The sequence below is a fragment of the Odocoileus virginianus genome, chromosome 27 (assembly GCF_023699985.2).
Source record: "Odocoileus virginianus isolate 20LAN1187 ecotype Illinois chromosome 27, Ovbor_1.2, whole genome shotgun sequence".
NCBI classification, from domain to species: Eukaryota; Metazoa; Chordata; class Mammalia; order Artiodactyla; family Cervidae; genus Odocoileus; species Odocoileus virginianus.
Genome location: NC_069700.1, coordinates 1 through 20,201, shown reverse-complemented (window position 1 = coordinate 20,201; position 20,201 = coordinate 1). Strand labels below are relative to the sequence as shown.

General features: G+C 51.1%; 1 protein-coding gene across 1 annotated transcript in view; it reads right to left on the bottom strand.

Moving 5' to 3' along the window:
• SERPINB6 (serpin family B member 6) overlaps positions 1 to 17,701 on the bottom strand; it is a 28,967-nt gene extending 11,266 nt beyond the window's left edge. Inside the window, 2 exon segments of the mRNA XM_070456973.1 lie at positions 15,679 to 15,828; positions 17,498 to 17,701. Of these exon segments, the coding sequence (XP_070313074.1) occupies positions 15,679 to 15,828; positions 17,498 to 17,662 (315 nt within the window). The 5' untranslated portion in view covers positions 17,663 to 17,701.
• Between the last annotated feature and the right edge of the window lie 2,500 nt (positions 17,702 to 20,201).

Below are 20,201 nucleotides of genomic sequence, written 5' to 3'. Positions count from 1 at the left end.
AGTGCGCTGCGCACGGTCCACTCTGTACCCCCACCCTCTCCTCGCTGGGCCCCTGTGCTCCCCTCTTCGTGGTTTCCTTCCTCCTTTGGGGAAGCGAAGGGGCCGAGAATGTTCTGACAGAACACGAACATCCTTACTTCTGGAATCACTGGGCACGTCTTTATTCCAGCCTCCCTTGCAATGCACGGCGCAGCAGTGTCCGGAGTGGTCCGCAGGTCACTGTGCCTCTGGAATGGACCTCAGAGGCGCTGCCTTGTGGTTTCCCAGCCTGAGGTCTGGGGACACAGCACCCCAGTCCCTGCCCCTGTCCCCTCCCCAGTAGGCAGAAGCGCATGACCTCTGACCTCTATCCCTGATATTCTCATTGTCACATCGCTGTGTCTGTCCCCATATGGGCCGGCTTTATTCATTTATCTGCGTACTTGGTGGGCCCCTTCAACCTGGCTTCCCTCATGGCACAGACGGTAAACAATCTGCCTGCAACACGGGAGACCTGGGTTCGATCCCTGGGTCAGGAAGATCCCTTGGAGTAGGACATGACAACCCCCTCAAGTATTCTTGCCTGAAAAATACTCTGTCCATGAGAGAGGAGCCTGGCAAGGTACAGTCCATGGGGTCCCAAGGAGTCAGAATTGACTGAGATTCTCTGATTCTGGCAACTCAAGGAACTTCCCTTCCCCTCTGGGAACTTGTAAGGCCCTTGTCACCCCTGTGGACTGGCTCTTCTTTTCTGCACCTCCTCCCGGCACGCGCAGAAGCTGTTGTCTGCAGGGCACTTGGGAAGGCGTGGCTGCCTGCTGCGGGCAGAGAGCTCTGCTCTCATCTGCCCTCCTCTCCTGCACTTTCCATCTCCATGGTGTTTCCTTCATTTTCTGGAAGACCCAGTTGACTTTCTCTTCCAACTTTTCTGCTGCTTTTCTCCAACCTTAGCCATTATATTGCTAATTGCTAAAGACTCCGTGTCCTCTCCTGCTCTTTCCCGCCCTCTGCTCCAGTTCCCTGGAGAATGTCAACACACTCTGCTGTGTTGTCTTCTGCTCCTTGAAACGTCTCTCTTCTCCTGGGGTTTTTTGTTGCTGTGGTTGGTATTTATAATATTTGGATCTCTTTCATACACAGGCTTTCCACAAATGCCTGACAATTCTGGGATGTTCGTTATATTAAGGAGAAAACACAAAACAAGGTTGGAAATTGTTTACATGGCAGGATGTGAGTGATCTAGGGGAGAGCAGTTTTTTTGTTTCTTTTTGCTACAGAACCAGCAAATGGAGGAGCCTCCTGGTCTGGCGGCAGGCAGGGTAGAGTGTGGGTGGTCCCACGGGATCTGTGATCCCCTCCTGTCAGTATGAACCAGGGCAAAGGCTAATAGAGTTTTGCCAAGAGAACACACTGCTCATAGCAAACACCCTCTTCCAACAACACGAGAGAGGACTCTACACATGGACATCACCTGACGGTCAATGCCTAAATGAGACTGATTATATTGTTTGCAGCCAATAACGGAGAAGCTCTCTATAGAGTCAGCAAAAACAAGACCGGGAGATGACTTTGTCTCAGATCGTGAACTCCTTATTGCCAAATTCAGACTTAAATTGCAGAAAGTAGGGAAACCACTAAACCGTTCAGTTATGACATACATCAAATCCTTTACGATTATACAGTGGAAGTGATAAATAGATTCAAGGGATTAGATCTGATAGGCAGAGTGCCTGGAGAACTATGGATGGAGGTTCATGATATTGTACAGGAGACAGGGATCAAAGCCATCCCCTAGAAAAAGAAATGCAGAAAAGCAAAGAGGCTGCCTGAGAAAGCCTTACAAATAGCTGTGAATAGAAGAGAAGTGAAAAGTAAAGGAGACAAGGAAAGATACAGCCATTTGAATGCTGAGTTCTAAGGAATAGCAAGGAGAGACAAGAAAGCCTTCCTCAGTGACCAGTGCAAAGAAATACATGAAAACAATAGAATGGGAAAGATTAGAGATCTCTTCAAGAAAATTAGAGATACCAAGGGGCTTCCCTGGTAGCTCAGTCAGTAAAGCATCTGCCTGCAATGCGGGAGACCCAAGTTCAATCCCTAGGTCGGGAAGATCCGCTGGGAAAGGAAATGGCAACCCACTCCAGTATTCATGCCTGGAAAATCCCATGGACCGAGGATCCTGGTAGGCTACAGTCCATGGGGTCTGAAAGAGGAGGACCCGACTGAGCGACTTCACTTTCACTTTTCACTTCTTTCAAACGAACATTTCAAGCGAAGATGGGCACAATAAAGATCAGAAATGCTATGGACCTAACAGAAGCAGGAGATATTCAGAAGAGGTGGCAACAATACACAGAAGAACTATACAAAAAGATCTTCATGACCAAGATAATCACGATGGTATGATCACTCACCTAGAGCCAGACTTCCTGGAATGTGAAGTCAAGTGGGCCTCAGGAAGCATCACTACCAACAAAGCTAGTGGAGGTGATGGAATTCCAGTTGAGATATTTCAAATCCTAAAGGATGATGCTGTGAAAGTGTTGCACTCAATATGTCAGAAAATTTGGAAAACTCAGCAGCGGCCATAGGATAGGAGAAAGTGTCCTTTCATTCCAATCCCAAAGAAAGGCAATGCCAAGGAATGTTCACACTACTGCACAATTGTACTCATCTCACATGCTAGCAAAGTACTGCTCAAAATTCTCCAAGGCATGCTTCAACAGTTCATGAATGGTGAACCTCCAGATGTTCAAGCTGGGTTTAGAAAAGGCAGCGGAACCAGAGATCAAATTGCCAACATCTGTTGGATCATCGAAAAACCAAGAGGGTTCCAGGAAGACATTGATTTCTATTTTATTGATTATGCCAAAGCTGTTGACTGTGTGGATCACAATAAACTGGAAAATTCTGAAAGAGATGGGAATACCAGACCACTTGACCTGCCTCTTGAGAAATTGGTATGCAGGTCAGGAAGCAATAGTTAGAACTGGACATGGAGCAAGACACTGGTTCCAAATAGGGAATGGAGTATGTCAAAGCTGTATATTGTTACCCTGCTTATTCAACTTACATGCAGAGTACATCATGAGAAAAACAGGGCTGGCTGAAGCACAAGCTGAAATCAAGACTCCTGGGAGAAATACCAATAACCTCAGGTATGCAGATGACACCACCCTTATGGCAGAAAGTGAAGAAGACAGAAAAAGCCTCTTGATGAAAGTAAAAGAGGAGAGTGAAAAAGTTGGCTTAAAGCTCAACATTCAGAAAACTAAGATCATGGCATCTGGTCCCATCACTTCATGGCAAATAGATGGGGAAATAGTGGAAACCGTGGCAGACTTTATTTTTCTGGGCTCCAAAATCACTGTGGATGGAGATGGCAGCCATGAAATGAAATGACACTTACTACTTGGAAGAAAATCTATGATCAACCTAGACAGCATATTAAAAAGCAGAGACATTACTTTCCCAACAAAGATCTGTCTAGCGAAAGATATGATTTTCCCAGTAGTCTTGTATGGATGTGCAAGTTGGACTATAAAGAAAGCTGAGCACTGAAGAATTGATGCATTTGAACTGTGGTGTTGGAGAAGACACTTGAGAGTCCCTTGGACAGTAAGGAGATCCAACCAATCCTTTCTAAAGGAAATCAGTCCTGAATATTAATTGGAATGACTGATGCTGAAGCTGAAACTCAATTCTTTGGCCACCTGATGGGAAGAACTGACTCATTTGAAAAGACCCTGATGCTGGGAAAGATTGAAGGCATGACGAGAAGGGGACGCCAGAGGATGAGTTGGTTGGATGGCATCACTGACTCAGTGGACATGAGTTTGGACAAACTCTGGGAGTTGATGATGGACAGGGAATCCTGGCGGGCTGCAGTCCACCGGGTCGCAAAGAGTCGGACACGACTGAGCGCTGAACCACAGCATGGGGAACCATTGTGAGATTCAGACTGGACGAGTGACATGATTCCTGCTTTCATCCGTTTCCCACCCCCCCTCCCTCCCGTGTTCTTTCTGACTCCAGCGCCGGCCCTGTGGAGGGACTGGGTGCAGGGGGACAGGCCCCAGGGCCCTGAGGACGCGGCTCTGGGGACCAGGGCACCGCCTGGCGGGCCTGAGCCTGGGCAGTGCCGCAGTGACGGGGTGCTGCCCAGAGCTGATGAGACGGCGGGCATCACAGGATGTGAGGACCAGGTGGACTGGGAGCAAGGGGCCAGGGAAGGACTGGAGATGCAGGTGCCACTTACTCTTCTACCTCAGGTAACTGTGCTCATTGTGACGTATTAACTGAGAGGAGCCTACGTGGAAGGGGAGCGTCAGGGGTCTAGTGGAGAATCGCTGTGCTTAGTCGTCAGTCGGGTCAGCCTCCTTGAGACTCCATGGACTGTAGCCCACCATGGACTGAACATCCACTCACAGGACGTTCATTTCCTGCACCAGCAGAACTTCCTGACCCAGGGATCAAGTGCGCATCTCCTGTCCAAGAGGACTCATGTTGTCTGAGGAGCATTAGGTGAAGGTGTCCAGGAGACAAGTAGGAACAGAGCAGGATATGGGACGTAGGTGCTGGGAGCCGCATGTGGGATTCAGCAGCCCAGCCGAGTCTGAGAGTCAGAGAGTCAGAGCTGAGGACAGAAGCTGGGGCCACGGCAGGGTGAGCGCGAGAGTCACTAGGTCGTGTCCGGCTCTGCGACCCCGTGGACTGTATGGTTCATGTATAGAATCCTGCGGGCCAGAATGCTGGAGTGGGTAGCCTTTCCCTTCTCCAGGGGATCTTCCTGACCTCGGGATGGAACCTGGGTATCTGCCATCACAGGCCAATTTTTACCATCTGTGCCCCCAGACAAGCCCCAGAGTTAGAAAGGGGACCTGAAATCCTTCTGACAATAATTAAAACTCAAAAGATTTTGAAATGTTATCTTTTCCAACTAAATTTTCCATATGTGATTACTTTTTGGAAAGTAGCATTGTATCTGACAAATCTTTCCCTATCTGGTTAAATCTGAAGGATCCTGCCAAAAAAAGAAAAACAAGGTATTGATCTTCCCAACCCAAGAATGCAATGTGGATAACCATAGTGTCAATGCAATACACTTATCTTATAAGAGATTTTCTGGGAGCTATGTCAGAAGTTTTCCAACAAAGTCCAGAAGGGAGGAGGTTTCCGTGTTTTTCAAAGTCTTTATTTCATGATCTGACTTTCAGCTCTAGAGAAGAAACAGAGTTGGTCTCTGGCAAGCACACCCCAACAGGTCTGGGTCACCCGTCAGAGCACCATCTCCCACCACCACCAAGGTCTGTCCCTCTTGGCCTCCTGACTCTCAGCCCAGTGAGTCATGTCTGGGTATTGTTAGCAACAGACCGTGCCTGCAGCTCTGCCTGCGGGCTCTCAGATGCCTTTTCTCAGCAGCCTTCAAAGAGCAACGCTGAGCATGGCCCTGTTCTGCAAGGGTTCAGAACTCTGAAGGCCTTTCTCCCTCTCATCAGCTCTTTTTTCCCTTAACTTTGAAGACCTTACTCTGCCTAAACTTGGTTTTTCCTTAGCTTTGAAGACTTTCTCCCACTAAACTTCTTCTTCCATAGCTTTGGAGAGTTTTCTCCTTATAAACGTGTTTTTTCCTTAACCTTGGAGACCTTTTCCCCCTCCAAACTGTTTTCTTCCATAACTTTGAAGACCTTCATCTGTCTAAACTTGTTTCTTTTATAATTTGAAGGACTCTCTCCCTCTAAACTTGTTTCCTCCGTGAGTGCTGCATCCTTGCATAATGAAGACTGTCAACTCAAACAGCAGGGACGTCTCGGCGTCTCCCACGAGCGTGGCCCTGGGCTGGGCGCTGGGCGCCTGGCTGAGGACACGACCTCTGAGCTGAGGTGCCTCACAGGTGATGAGGAGACCAGAAGTGCTCAGAGGTCCTTCCTAGATGTTATGAGAAAACATCTAGATGGTGGCAGCCACACACAATTCCCCAAGAAAGTCCCTGGCAGACATTTCACTCTGTACAGACTTTATGGAAGAGCCTCCGTGTTCCCCATTAGGTGACCGGCCTTAGGACAGCCTCATTCTCCTTGACTTGATTTTGTGTCTGTACCATCAACTACAGTGTCTGGACATATTTCTAAAGCGATCGTGAGGTTTCCTGTGTGATGTAATTATGTAAACTGTTAAAGCTCTTCAACAGACGCAGAGGGAAATAGCATTTTAGTTCCTGAATCAGAAAAAGGTCTCGAAAACCCGGGGGAGTTCCGGGGGAAAAATGGGGGGGGGGGTTTGTTCAGGGGGGATTGAGAAAGCAGGGGCGGAAGGGTTTTGAAACCCCCAAAAGCCAAGGGGAAGGGGCCTGACCCACACAGGAACCCAGAAAAGGGCCCCGGGGTTTCCCGGGGGTTCCCGCCGAATGTCGGGGCTCGTCCCCCCTGCTCGTCCCCCCCCGTCCCAATTTTCAGCTTCGGAGAAAACAAGGGGGAGGGAGGAGGGGCCCCCACCAAAGGTTCCCATTTCAAACACGGGGGGGGGAACACATCACTAGTTACAAATAAAGTTATGAACCGGGAGGTTTCGGGACACCGGGTGCCCCAGACCACCCCCAGGGGGCACCCCCCAAGGCCCCAAGAGTGGAGATGAAGATGTGTGTGTCCCAGAGGAACGCTTGGATCTGCAGCCCCGTCAGAGGGCTGGGACCCTCCTCCGGCTCACTAATCTCTCACCACCACGCTGCGTGTCACATGGCAGAAAAGTGGGCCTCAAGTGTGGACTTAGGGAGGGTTTTTTTCCAGACCAAGGAATTTTATGAAAGCTACACAGATTGAAAGCTTCTGTTTCACAAAGAGGTCTCTCTAAAAACCTGTTCGGTCCTAATGTGGATTTATGACGCAGAGGAAAGGGGACCGGGCCCAAAAGAACCGAAAACAAGTCATGAGGGGGCAATTCCCTAACTCAAACTGAAGCAATACAGTGGGGAATTTCAAAAAGGGAAAGAGGTCCGGGGGGGGGGCGGGTGGGGGTCGGGACCTGCCGGGAACGCGATCTGGAAGGGGACCGGGGTTTTCCCCCACAGGCCAGCGGGAACGGGGAGTCGGGGGGACGCACAGGCTGGGGTACACGGGGCGGACGTGTTGGGAGTGACGCCAGGGAGGGGGCCGCAGAAACAAGAAGGGAGGCAGACATAATTCAGAAGCAATGGTAAAATTCAAACTCATGTTTCAAATTGTCTCAACCCGTAAACTTCAAACCGTTCTTGTATTTCCTTCTCAGACTGTCTAAACCTACTTCCTGAAGCATTACACCCTTGCCCCACAGAGTTGGGTGAAATTTCCCAGAAGACACTGCTTCCCCGTTTTTAAAAGTCATGAACTGATGGAATTGTGAACTTTTCCCACCCTGTTGAGGGAAATACCTCACCTGATTTTGCAGTCACCCACTGGGGCCCCCAAAAAAACTCCAACTCTCACTGTTGGAATTTGGGGGTTTCCCGACTAAGGGGGGCTGTTTACTTTCCCCACCACTTTTTCCAAACAAACGGCTGACATGGGTCAGGGGCCATTCCGGTGTGCTCCGGGGCCCCTCCAAAGGCCACTCCCCCTCATATGTCGAAAAAATTTCCTGGGGCTGCTTCTTGTCTTCGGGGGATGCCCCCTGGGAGGTTCACGACTCATCACCCCAAGGCTTTGAACCAGATAAGGGAGAAGACAAAAAACTCTCTTGGGGGTGAAAACCCCCGGGGGAATGGGGAAAGATTTAAAGGGGAAGTAAAGGTTCACCACTACGCGGGAAAATTTTCCAGACCCAGCGGAATTTGTCCCATAAGGTTTATATTCCTAATCCCCCACCACCCCCGACCCCCCTCCGGCCGGGGATTACCTGGCTCCTGAGAGAACCGGCCCCCGGGGGAAAACCGTTGGTTCCCCCAAACCCGCATCTCAGGCAAGTCACACATCTGCACTTTGCTTGTTTAATTATATGACATATGATTAATTTTATCGACTTTTAAATGTCTAAATGCTTCCAAAACACTTCCCCCTTGAGTTTGTGGGTGATGGTTAGGAAAACCAAGACAACCTTTTCCTAAAAAGAGGCTCCTCGCGTTGGCTGGGAGGGGAACTTTTTGGCCCCACCCCTCCTCGGGGGCCCTTTCCCTTTGGGCAACAGTTCTCAGAGGGGAGCCCCCACCCCCAGCCTCAACTAAGGCACCGGGGCAGGGCCCCCTGTACCCATTTCATGGGGGGGTCTAGAATATTTAAAATTGACCAAAAACCCAGAGAGCCCCCAATGCGCTTGGGCCTGCCTTTAGGGGCTCCTAACCACCATCCCGAAATTGAGGTAAGTTGCCTGCCCGAAAAAGAAAAAAAGCCGCTTCTAAATCCCCAAATTTTAGGTGGTTGTAAAATTCCCCTTCATTTTTCCGGGGGTTGAAATTTCCCTTTAATTAAGAACCCCTTTGTTTCGTAGCCCCATGTCATGGCAATCTGGCCCCATGGACTAAAGGGTCCCGTATAAAACTCGGCTTTTCAAGCACAAATCGGTTTTGCCATGAAAACCACTCTTTTGTAATTTTTTCCCCTTCTCTTGGGGGAATTGGGGTATCTCCAATGAGTCATTTTTAATGGGGGCAAAGTTTTTTGGGTTCACTTCAAAAATATTTTAAATATTAGGATGATTTCCTTTGTTTTGAAGGTTTTAAAATTCGTGCAGTCAAAAGGGCCTTAAAGCTTCTAACACCACATTCAAAAGTTTTTAAATTTTGGTCAGTTTTTATGATCCAAAACCCTTTATCCAATGACCTGGAAAAACCTGGGGTTCATGATGGATTTTTAGAAAAAAAGTCTGGCCTTAATCGGTTTTAGGTTAGACAAAGTTAAACAAGGAAAGCATTTTTAAATTCTAGGGCATCACCCTGCATAAAATTTTGGGGGGCCAAAGGGGGAAGAAGAAGTTTATTTCATTTTCCCTCATTTGCCTGAAGGGGGGATGGGGGAAGACCCAAAACCTTACTTTTTTAAAACGTTTAGTTTTTTCAGCCAACCCCTTTCCCTTTCTCAAAGGGCCTTTTCAGGCCTCTGTTTTGCAAAGGGGGGACACTGTTATCTGAGGTTTTTATTGGAAAGTTCTCCCGGCAATGTTGCCCATTGTGACACAAAAATAAACAGGTTTTTTTCTCAATGCATTTTTTAATCTACTGAGTATAAAAGGAGAACCCGGGGAAAAAAAGGGAGGATTTACCAGACACACATCCCAAGTTGTTTTCCCGGGAATCCAGGTTTTAATTTCGAAATCCCAATGAGTGTCTGGAAAGGGGAAAGGATGGGGGCTTCTCCCCCCCAAGGGGGAATTGAAGGATATGGGGGTCCATTTAAAATCCCGACTGCAAATATATCATCATCGGTCTGTTAAATCATGAGCTGGGTTTTTTCCCTAAGTCAATCCGTTTGTTTAATCTTGGAAAAAAAGATCCCTTAGATGGCGGCCTAGACCCAGAGGCTAAGAAAATTCCAACACCCCACCCCCTTTCATTTAAGTGCCCCTTGTGGGGTAAAGTACCAACCTGCAGCAGGTAATGGGGTAAGGAGGGCCAGGATTTAAGTTAGAGGAAAGCTGCCTTTTTTGAAGTTTCAATACCCCATTTTAATTCCCCCAAACTGCAAGGGGTTTTTGTGGAAAAGAGAAGATTGGGGGAAGGTGTGAGTGGGCTCACAGAGGATTGCCCTTTCCCTGGGTATTTATTGGGGATATCCAAGGTCCCCCATTTAGAGCCTCAGGTTAATTCCTCTTTTAAAGGCTGGATTGTCTCCATTTGTTAGAAAAATAATTTTTTTAATTTTTTGGGAGGAATTTGGGGAGTTTTGTTTTTGGGGTTTGAAATAATATGAAAAAGGGGGGAAGGGGGGTTGTTTTGAGTGATTTGATTTTTGGGGGGAAAGAAAGTGGAATTTTTGGGTAGGGTTAAAAATGGGGTTGAGAAAAGGGAAAGAAAAGGGAAAAAAAAAAAAAGGGGTTAAAGTTTTTTTTTTTGTGGATTGAAGGTTGGGTTTTTATTTAAAGGGGGGAGGTGGTGAGGGAAGGGGGGTAATTTGGGAGAGAAGGGGGAAAGGAGGGGGTTTGGTTGGAGAAAGAGGAAGGGGGTTTTTGGGGGGAAGGGGATTTGATGAGATAAAAAATATGGTTTGGGGGGGGGGTTTTGTTGGGTGATAAAAAAAAGGGAAATTTGGAAAGAGGGGAAATTTTAAGGGGTGGGATGAATGGGTGAATGGGAGAGAGATGAAGGGTTTTGGGGTTGGGAGACCCCTTTATTCGAAATTTTTAGTGGAAGGGGAGGAACCCTCCAATTTTTCCCGGATTTCTGGCTCGTCCATGCTACGAATTTCTCGTGGGTCAGGGCCTTCTCACCTGGGGAGAAGAAAAAGACCGGGGTCTCCCTCGGCCTGGGTCCCCCCCTTGACCCACACTCTCCCCCCCTGTGGCCGGGGGCCCTCAACTGCAGAGATTCCCCGGAGCCCATGCCCGGGTAGGGATCCAGATAACCCCTCGCCCGGGGCCGGGAAAACCCGGGTTCCTTTCAAGCTGCTTTCACGGGGCACAGTGACCATTCCTTTTTTGGGCCGACGGGAAGACCAGAATCTGGTGCTTATCTCTCCAATGTAGGTCATTTAAAGGTGGCATTTTTGAACACATTGCACATTTTTTCTTCAGTTCTATAAAGAAAGGGGAAAACCCCTAGGGAAATAACCCGGGGAACGCGGACAAGTCATCAACCCTCCCTACCACACACACTCTGTTTTTCTTCCCAACCCAGCCACCCAACCTCAGTATCTGAAAACCCCACCCCCCCCCCCGGTTCCACCTCACCCCTCGGGCTTCTGTTCTCCGCTACCCAGGCTCACGGACTTTCCCCAGCAGGACCTCTCCCCCCCTGCCACCCCCATTGCATCTGACCAAAGGAGCCCCTTCGGGGCCCCATGGCGCTCGTGTTCCCCCCCACACCTGCTCCATCTATACTTTCCCTTCCCTGCTCATGGCGACACCACTCATCCCGCAGTCAAGCCCTGGAGTGTTGGGCCCCTGTCCCTCCCACCCCACAGCTCACCCATGAACAAACCATGTTGGCTCTATTTTAAAGACAACAGGGCTTCTCTATGGCTCAGGGATAAATAATCCGCCTTCCAAGGCAGGAGACACAGGCTCCATCCCTGGTCTGGGAAGACCCCGCAGCCCAGGGGCTTCTAAGCCCTCAGGCCACAGCTACTGAGGCTGGGCTGAGAGCCCGGGACCGCAGCTCCTGAGGTCACGGGCCTGGAGCCCGAGCTCGGCACCAAGAGAGGCGCCAGCAGGAGGAGCCCAGCACGGAGCCCAGAGGGCCTCCGCCACGGCAGCTGCAGGAGAGGCTGCGGCCAGGGGGCCCGGCACGGCCGAGAATAAACACATGCAATTAATGAAACATACAATACAGTCTGACTTGTGCTTCCTACCCCACCACGCTCAGCCCAGCCTGGGTCATCGGGAAAACTTCCGAGTAACCTCCCTGGTCCTGCACCTGGGCCCGAGGGGCTCTGGGAGATCAGAGCCCCTGTGAGAGGCCCTGGGCTCTGCGAGAGCTCAGAGGAGGGACACAGGCGCCAGGAACCCGGGCTGGGGAGACCGCTAGGGAGGCTTCGGGACGGCCCTGCAGAGAAAGGCGTCTGTGCTGGTAACTGGTGACGGGATGGGGCGGACGGTAGGATCCAGGCCACGGAGCTTCATAGCCACGGTCTCGAGTTTGACCTGGATCTCGGGAGTTCTAGGAGGCCCAGAGACCTTCGAGCTGCTCCGGGGGATGTGTGATACAAGACGGAACACCCGCGGCACGGACTCCCCGATGATACGGCAGAGCAGGAGCGGGGGGAGGAAGCCAGGGTTTGCCCGGATCCACCTCTGGGCCACCACGGCCACGAGAGGCACGGGTCCTTGAGGTCAGCCTGCTCGCACGCTCTGTAAAGCAAGGGGACCCCAGGGACCGTTCCCAGGAACCTCCTTCCTTATTGTGAAACGTTCTTATTCACCTTGCTGACGTAGAATGGCCTCTCCATGGTGTGCTGTTTGTTAAATTGTTTAGCCCAGTCTCCTTTGAAGTAGACGGCATTCATGAGAACCAGACGAGTCATGGGGTCAACTGAATTTGCAGCGAGCAAGTCTCTAATTTTACCTGCAAAGCAGAATAAAGAGCCAGTGAGCGAGCAGGGTTCCCTGGGGGAGGTGCTGGGCACAGTATTTACTGGCCCGTCCCCTGGAGGAGTCAGGCACTGACCAGAGGGCTCACTGTCCCCCAGACAAGCATGGACAGCGAGCTGTCTGCTCACTCGCTAAGCTGTGTCCGACTCTCTGTGACCCCATGGGCTGCAGCCCACCAGGCTCCTGCGTGTATCGGATTCCCCTGGCAAGAACTGGCGCAGGTTGCTATTTCCTTGCCCAGGGATCTTTCTCACCCAGGGATCCAACCCGCCTCTCCTGCATTGGCAGGTGGAGTCTTTACCCTCGGGGAAAGCTAGAGAAATTGATTACTGATTATATTGCAGGAGTGCATTTTGAAAGTTTATACTTAATCATAGAAAAAAGCCATTCCTATTTACATTTGCTGGTCTTGGGAAGGAACTGATGGGTAATAAGACTGATTCAAATACTATGCAAACAGAAGTACTGACATGTCCTCACCGTCTGTCTTTTCGGCCACCCAGGTGTTTATGTGCTTCCTGGACTCCTCCGTAGCGCTGACAAAGTCCAGGTCTTCCATCTCTGCTTGGTAGAATATGCGGCAGGCATCTTTGAAAGACTAGGAGAGAAGGAGTGACAGAATCACATGGCTACAGAAGCACACCACGCCAACAGCTTAATTCTTTACGGCGCCAAACCTCAACACTAATCATTTGAAGGTTACTTTGGAATGTACAAACGGATGTGAGGAATTAACCTTCAATCGGTTTCTCAGTTTTCAGCTATATCGAGTAAAGAACAGTAAAATCACAGGCTTCCCTGGTGGCACAGTGGTAAAGAATCCGCCTGCCAATGTTGGAGATATGGGCTTGATCACTGTGTGGGGAAGATCCCCTGGAGAAGGAAATGGCAACACACTCCAGTATTCTTGCCTGGACAATCCCATGGACAGAGGAGCCTGGTGGGCTACAGCCCATGGGGTTACAAAGAGTCAGACACAACTTAGCCACTAAACAGTAACACAACCATTCAAGAGAGGCTATGTGGCAACAGTGCCGGCAGCACAAGTTCCGGGCTTCACCCCTGTGTGACCCTGGGAAGGTTGCTGCGTCTCTCTGGCTTGCTTGCCCCCTGGAAGCACGGACGCAGCAGGAGCTACGTCTCAGAGGTGCTCTGAGGACCAGGAGAACCTGGCTCTGTCCGTGTCACGTGGCTGAGCTCTCCGCACACCGTGGACCCTCTGTCTCGTGGTCCAGGTGCCTCATTTCATAGAACGCTCACATCAGTCAGGCTCTGCCAGCCTACTGCTCCACTTCTTAATCGGGGCTTTGGAAAAAGATGGCAGTCTCTCAGTCTAAGGAAATAGTCAGGAAGCAAAGTGGTCACCTACAAGTCGATACCTCATCAGACCCTTGGTGATTTCAACAGCTTTTAAACACATCTGAAAACAAGAGCCTGCCTCTTAAAATACTATTTAGTAAGTAATGATCAGTCAAAAAAGAAACTAAAGGAATATCTAACTATACATTGCAATTGGTATGGATTGTTGGAATACTCAAACACTATTGAAATAACTGAAAATATTTCTCTTTCGATTTTATAGTCCATATAAAAATAACATTTTAGATATCAATGCATTTCTTCAAATATCCAATAAAAAGAAAGGAAGTTAAGGAAAACTAGCCAATTCTTTGTGTTTATTGGAAATTTTGCTTTTTTGTATATCTAACGTTTATAGAAAGATGACAATACTAGGAGAAGGAGTGGTAACCCATTCCAGTATTCTCTCCTGGAAAACTCCACGGACAGAGGAGCCTGGCTGGCTACAGTCCACGGGGTTAGACGCCTCAGCATGCGTACATGAGGGTGTAGGGAGGTGGGTTGGTAGTAATAAACTGGTAGAACTAAAAAAAAAAAAAGTGACAATAAACTAGCATGTAGCTAAGACTGATAAAAACAAGTAAACCAGGTTGTAAAAAAATGCACACCGTGGTGTACAAACCTTACAAATATTTGACCTCATGCTGACGACATTCACTTTACACCACCTATTTTAAAATAGTTAATTTAGAGTCTGAAACAAGTGTGAAAAATAATGAAAAAATCTTATAACAGAATACAATCACTATTATAAACATATAAAAAACTCACTAAAAATAAACAGATAAAGCCCAAAAGTAAAACTACACAAAGGACATATGAATACGCAATTTTCAGAAAAGATACAAATCCTTGATCGACATGAAAAGCTGCTCAGTCTGATGAACAATCAGAATGTTAAAGGCTCAGCACCCGCAGCGCTGAGGAGAGGGTGGACGTGCGCACCTGCTACCCTTCCCGAGGATGACGGGAAGGGCTGCAGCCATCGGGCTGGGAATGAGGCAGAATTCACTGAGATCTGAGAGCCTCCCTCTGTCCCTTCCTTCTAAAGTCCGTCTGGAGTAGCAGGCACGCACAGGACAGAACCACACACATGGTCCCTGCTGACTCGCCCCGGGCTGGGCCCCACCCCACGCCCACCCGGGGGCTGGCGGCTGCATCTCAGTACAGCCACCACTGAGGACGCTGCCCACCACCGTGGGAAAGGGTGAGGTGGACACACGCTGTTGGTGAGGCTGACGCTCCCACACTGGCCACCTGATGCCAAGAGCCGACTCATTGGAAAAGACCCTGATGCTGGGAAAGATGAAGACAGGAGGAGACGGGGACGACAGAATACGAGATGGTTGGGTGGCATCACCGACTCAATGGACATGAGTCTGAGCAAACTCTGGGACACAGTAAAGGACAGAGGAGGCTGGCCTGCTGAGGTCCACGGGGTCAGAAAGAGTCGGACACGGCTCAGCGACGGAACAGCAACAGGCACACATGTCGTGAGATGGAGAGACTTCCTCTATGCACAGGGGACAAGCCCTTATACCAGGAGTGGGGGCCAGGGCGTGGAAGAGAGTGTGGGAGGACTGTGGCTTTCTATGCATTTTTATATAATAAGGACACAGTCACAGATTACTGAGCTGTTTGTTAAAAAAAATTAAAAATCATGAAGGCACTGTAATTAAATGGAATCAGAGTAAAAAAGACAAAAACTTTTGAAAAAATTCTGCATAGGAAAAGATAATCAAAATATATAAAAATCAAAATGTATAAAAATATTGAACAAGCCTCACAATGCACAGAAAACTTCTAACATGTGAAAAACAACATCAGAAATTTTCTATTTGATCACTTCTTTGTTTGGTCAAACTCATCTTCAACTGTGGTATGATCCGTGTTAGTTTTCTGACAATCATCTCATCGAAGCTTCATGAACATGTGAACAATGCTGTCACACGTGAACAATGCCTCCTCTTACAGACAATGACCAGGAAGCGTGAGGTCATGACTGGAGTCCCACACCCCGCCCACCGTGTGGGTCTCAGCCCATAGGGCCTCAGCTGCACCACAAGACCCAGCTCCCGCCTCCACCCGACCTCGGTCTCTATCTGCTTTGGAAAACGGAGTATGACTTACCGAGAGGAAATCGTAAGTCTTCTCTCCAAAGAGCCTGTTGGCGGTTCTGAGCAAGTACTGTGTGCCGGGCCTGTTAACTTCGCTGAGAAGCTTCTGAAAACCCTGGTGGACATCTTCACCTCCGCCGCTGCTTGTGCTTAGAGAGAGCGTCTGAAATCAAAAACAGATAAAAACTCACAACTGCAGGATGCCCTGACTACAGGAAATGGATAGAACACTGAAGTCAGCCTCGGAACCGCACTGACCCTCCCCGAAGCTTAAAGCAAGACTCACCCAAATAAAGGCACAAGGCCTCTGGGAGCCCCCAGCCTGCCTCCCGTGGGGGCAGACAGTGACGGCAGGCGCAGAAGTGCCCCTCAGCGAGCCCAGTGCCCTGCGCTCGTGGTCTGCCTGCAGACAGGGCTGGCGAACAGGCCTCCTGTCTCTGGACAAACAGGCCACAGCTTTGGGTCTGGACTGGCGTCGGGACGGGCTCCGACCAGCGGGACACAGGAGAAGTGGCTCTTCTGGGCCTGGGCCTTCGTAAAGGCCTGGCAACTCCACGTTCCCTGTCTTGCCCCCTGTTGCCAGGGTGCAGAAACGCCGAGCCATCCTGCTGGGGCCTCGTGACAATGCGGGAGAGCGGTCACACAGAGGAGAGCTCCTCGCGGGATCGGGGCCGCTCCTGGATCACGAGGAGCCCAGCCGGCACCGTGCGGCCAGGACGCAGAGTCTGAGGCCCGGTCCCGGTCATTTCTGGTCGTGGGTGGCTTGACGGGAGTCACAGAGAGAAGGTCCAGACACTTGAGGTCGGAGGGCCGGGGGGTACCAGAGGAGCTTGGGCAGGAGCCCTGGAGAGACTCCCATCCAGGGCGGGAAGTCCGGCCCTCCCCCCGGAATCGGAATCTACACAGGAGGTGCCCAGAGAGAGGGTGTCCCCTTCAGAGTCTGGGAGAGCAGGAGGGGAGTCAGTGATGAGCACCAGAGGGCACTGCTCCCTTTCAGGCAGAACTTAAAGGGAACACGTGCGTCTCCCGGTGGCGCAGTGGTAAATGAGCCACCTGCCAGTGCAGGAGACTCAAGACTCGCCAGTTCGATCCCTGGGCCAGGAAGATCCCCTGGAGGAGGACATGCCAACCCACGCCAGTGTTCTCTGTGGAGAATCCCATGGACAGAGGCGCCTGGAGGGCTAGAGTCCACGGGTCACAAAGCGCCGGACACGACTGAGCGTGAGCACCCCGTATTTGCGTCCTGACACTTGCTGGGTGCAGAGTGCAAATGCTTCTCACTCCCAGCCTCTCCAGCTGCCAGACGACCCTGAAAGTGATGGCCTTAGGGCAGAGGTCAAACTCAAGGCCCAGGCTCAAGGGGAAGGATGAGGACTCTGTTAAACCTGGACCATCTGGACCCCAGGCCCTGGGAGGGGTAAGGGCAGCATATGTGGGGGAGGGCTGTGACCCCCATGGGGCCAGAGGTCAGCGCCCCGCCGCCACTGTGGCCCAGGAGCTGACGTCCACACCCTGTGCAGCCCTCCCGGGCCTGGCTCTGGGCCTCTCGGCAGGACGGGCTTCGGCCAACAGGGCCTTAGGCAGCGGGTCTGAGCAGAGGCTCGATGAATGCTTGCTCATTCAAGCCTGTCCTGCTGGAATCGGGTGCTGCGCAGTCAGGAGCCCCAGGCCACCAGCCAGAGAGACACTGGATGGCAGGCCCAGGGATGGGGCAGACGGGGGAGCGAGGCCTGTCTGTTGAGCAAGGCCTCTGGAATTCGGATCGCGGACTGTAGCTCACCGGACAAAGAAACACCATAGGCCGCCAGCCAGAACCGACTTCCCGAACGTACCTGGGACATCTGGGCTGCGGTGTTGCCCCTGGCCCCCATGAGGACCATGGCCAGGGCAGAGGAGATGCTTAGGGGAGAGATAAACACATTTTTCGAGTTGTCTTCACCCAGCTTTTTCAGAAGGGTCAAGGCAAAGGTGCTGTTTGCTTCTGACAGCGCATCCATTGTGGCAAGTCTGGAAGGATGAATTTAAAACCAGTGTCATGTAAATTCAGGCCACAGTTCGACCGCGTCTCATCTGCTTTTAACTGTTGTGAACATTGACACTCTGCTTCGACGAGAAAACAGGTACACGCACAAAACTAGGTGTCCTCGGGGGACTCAGACCCCCCTTTTGGGTTCTAACATGTGAAAACGGCTGAGATCGGCGGTGATACAGAGAGGGTGCTGGGCCTGGGAAGGTCTGGAAGGAGCTGTTCGTTTTGCTCCCATTTCTAGATTGTGTTTGGGGCCTATAGGTATGAGTTTATAACAAGAATTACTCAAAATGATCAATCCAAACACAGTTACACAAGCTGAATATTTTGTAAAGAGAGAGAAAGACCCCACTTAGCATAACCTGAAGCCTTGAGAGAAAAAAGAAGTAAAGGCCATAGAAAGAAGCATGAAAGCCTCAAACACAACCCCCTTGACGCCCAGGTCTCCTCCTCTGGGATCTCCACCTGAGCCGAAGCCCAAATCCAGGGCCCCGTGCCCAGGCCCCTGCTGATCAGGCCAAGGTTCTGTCACCCGTCTTGGGACAATGGCCTTGGGACGTGCCCACGTCCACCTGCAGGGCCCGGCCTCAGAGGTCACAGCCCTGCCACAGAGGGCATCTGGTCCAGAACAGGACACTGTGGGGAGGGACGGGGGTGTGCAGGCAGATTCTTGAGCTATCAGGAAAGCGCACTATCACCTTTAGGAAAGGTCTAAGAAGATATAAGAAAGATAAAATAGACCCATGGACTTCCCTAGTGGCTCAGTAGGTGGAGAATCTGCCAGCAACATCGGAGACCCGGTTTCGATTCCTGGGCCGGGAAGATCCGCTGGAGAAGGGATAGGCTACCCCCTCCAGGATTCTTGGGCTTCCCTTGTGGCTCAGCTGGTAAAGAACCCGCGTGCGGTGTGGGAGACCGGGCTCGACCCCTGGGTTGGGAAGATCCGCTGGAGAAGGGATAGGCAACCCCCTCCAGGATTCTTGGGCTTCCCTTGTGCCTCAGCTGGTAAAGAACCCGCGTGCGGTGTGGGAGACCTGGGCTCGACCCCTGGGTTGGGAAGATCCGCTGGAGAAGGGAACGGCTGCCCAGTGCAGCATCCTGCCCTGGAGAATCCCATGCACTGCATAGTCCGTGGGGTCTCAGAGTCGAACACGACTGAGTGACTTTAACTTTCACTAAGGTGACAGAAAGTCTTGTTTTAAAGTCTTTCTGGTGATAAAATAATCTCAATGCGTTACCCCTAGGCTGCTCACACGCGGCCTGGAGACGGGTCGCCAGGCGAAGCGCTCACCCCCGGCCCCCACCTTCCTCACAGGCAGGTGCACTCCGAGGCGCCGGGGCTGCCCCGCCTCTCCCGGGCCGTGCGGCTCCCACGCTCATCGCAGCGCGCTGCGCACGGTCCACTCTGGACACCCGCCCTCTCCTCGCTGGGCCCCTGTGCTCCCCCCTTCGCGGTTTCCTCCCTCCTTTGGGGAAGCGAAGGGTCCTAGGATGTTCTGACAGAACATGCACATCCTGACTTTCAGGATCACTGGGCACGTCTTTATTCCAGCCTCCCTTGCGACTCACGGTGCAGCAGTGTCCGGAGTGGTCCGCAGGTCACTGTGCCTCTGGACTGGACCTCAGAGGCACTGCCTTGTGGCTTCCCAGCCTGAAGTCTGGGGACACAGCACCCCAGTCCCTGCCCCTGCCCCCTCCCCAGTAGGCGGAAGCCCATGACCTCTGACATCTGTCCCTGATAGTCTCAATGTCACATCACTGTGTCCCCAGATGGGCCGGCTTTATTCATTTGGCTGCATACTTGGTGGGCCCTTTCAACCTGGCTTCCCTCATGTAGCACAGACGATAAAGAATCTGCCTGCACCGCAGAAGACCTGGGTTCGATCCCTGGGTCAGGAAGATCCCTTGGAGAAGGACATGACAACCCCCTCAAGTATTCTTGCCTGAAAAATACTCTGTCCATGAGAGAGGAGCCTGGCAAGGTGCAGTCCATGGGGTCCCAAGGAGTCAGAATTGACTGAGATTCTCTGATTCTGGCAACTCAAGGAACTTCCCTTCCCCTCTGGGAACTTGTAAGGCCCTTGTCACCCCTGTGGACTGGCTCTTCTTTTCTGCACCTCCTCCCGGCACGCGCAGAAGCTGTTGTCTGCAGGGCACTTGGGAAGGCGTGGCTGCCTGCTTCGGGCAGAGAGCTCTGCTCTCATCTGCCCTCCTCTCCTGCACTTTCCATCTCCATGGTGTTTCCTTCATTTTCTGGAAGACCCAGTTGACTTTCTCTTCCAACTTTTCTGCTGCTTTTCTCCAACCTTAGCCATTATATCGCTAATTGCTAAAGACTCCGTGTCCTCTCCTGCTCTTTCCCGCCCTCTGCTCCAGTTCCCTGGAGAATGTCAACACAGTCTGCTGTGTTGTCTTCTGCTCCTTGAAACGTCTCTCTTCTCCTGGGGTTTTTTGTTGCTGTGGTTGGTATTTATAATATTTGGATCTCTTTCATACACAGGCTTTCC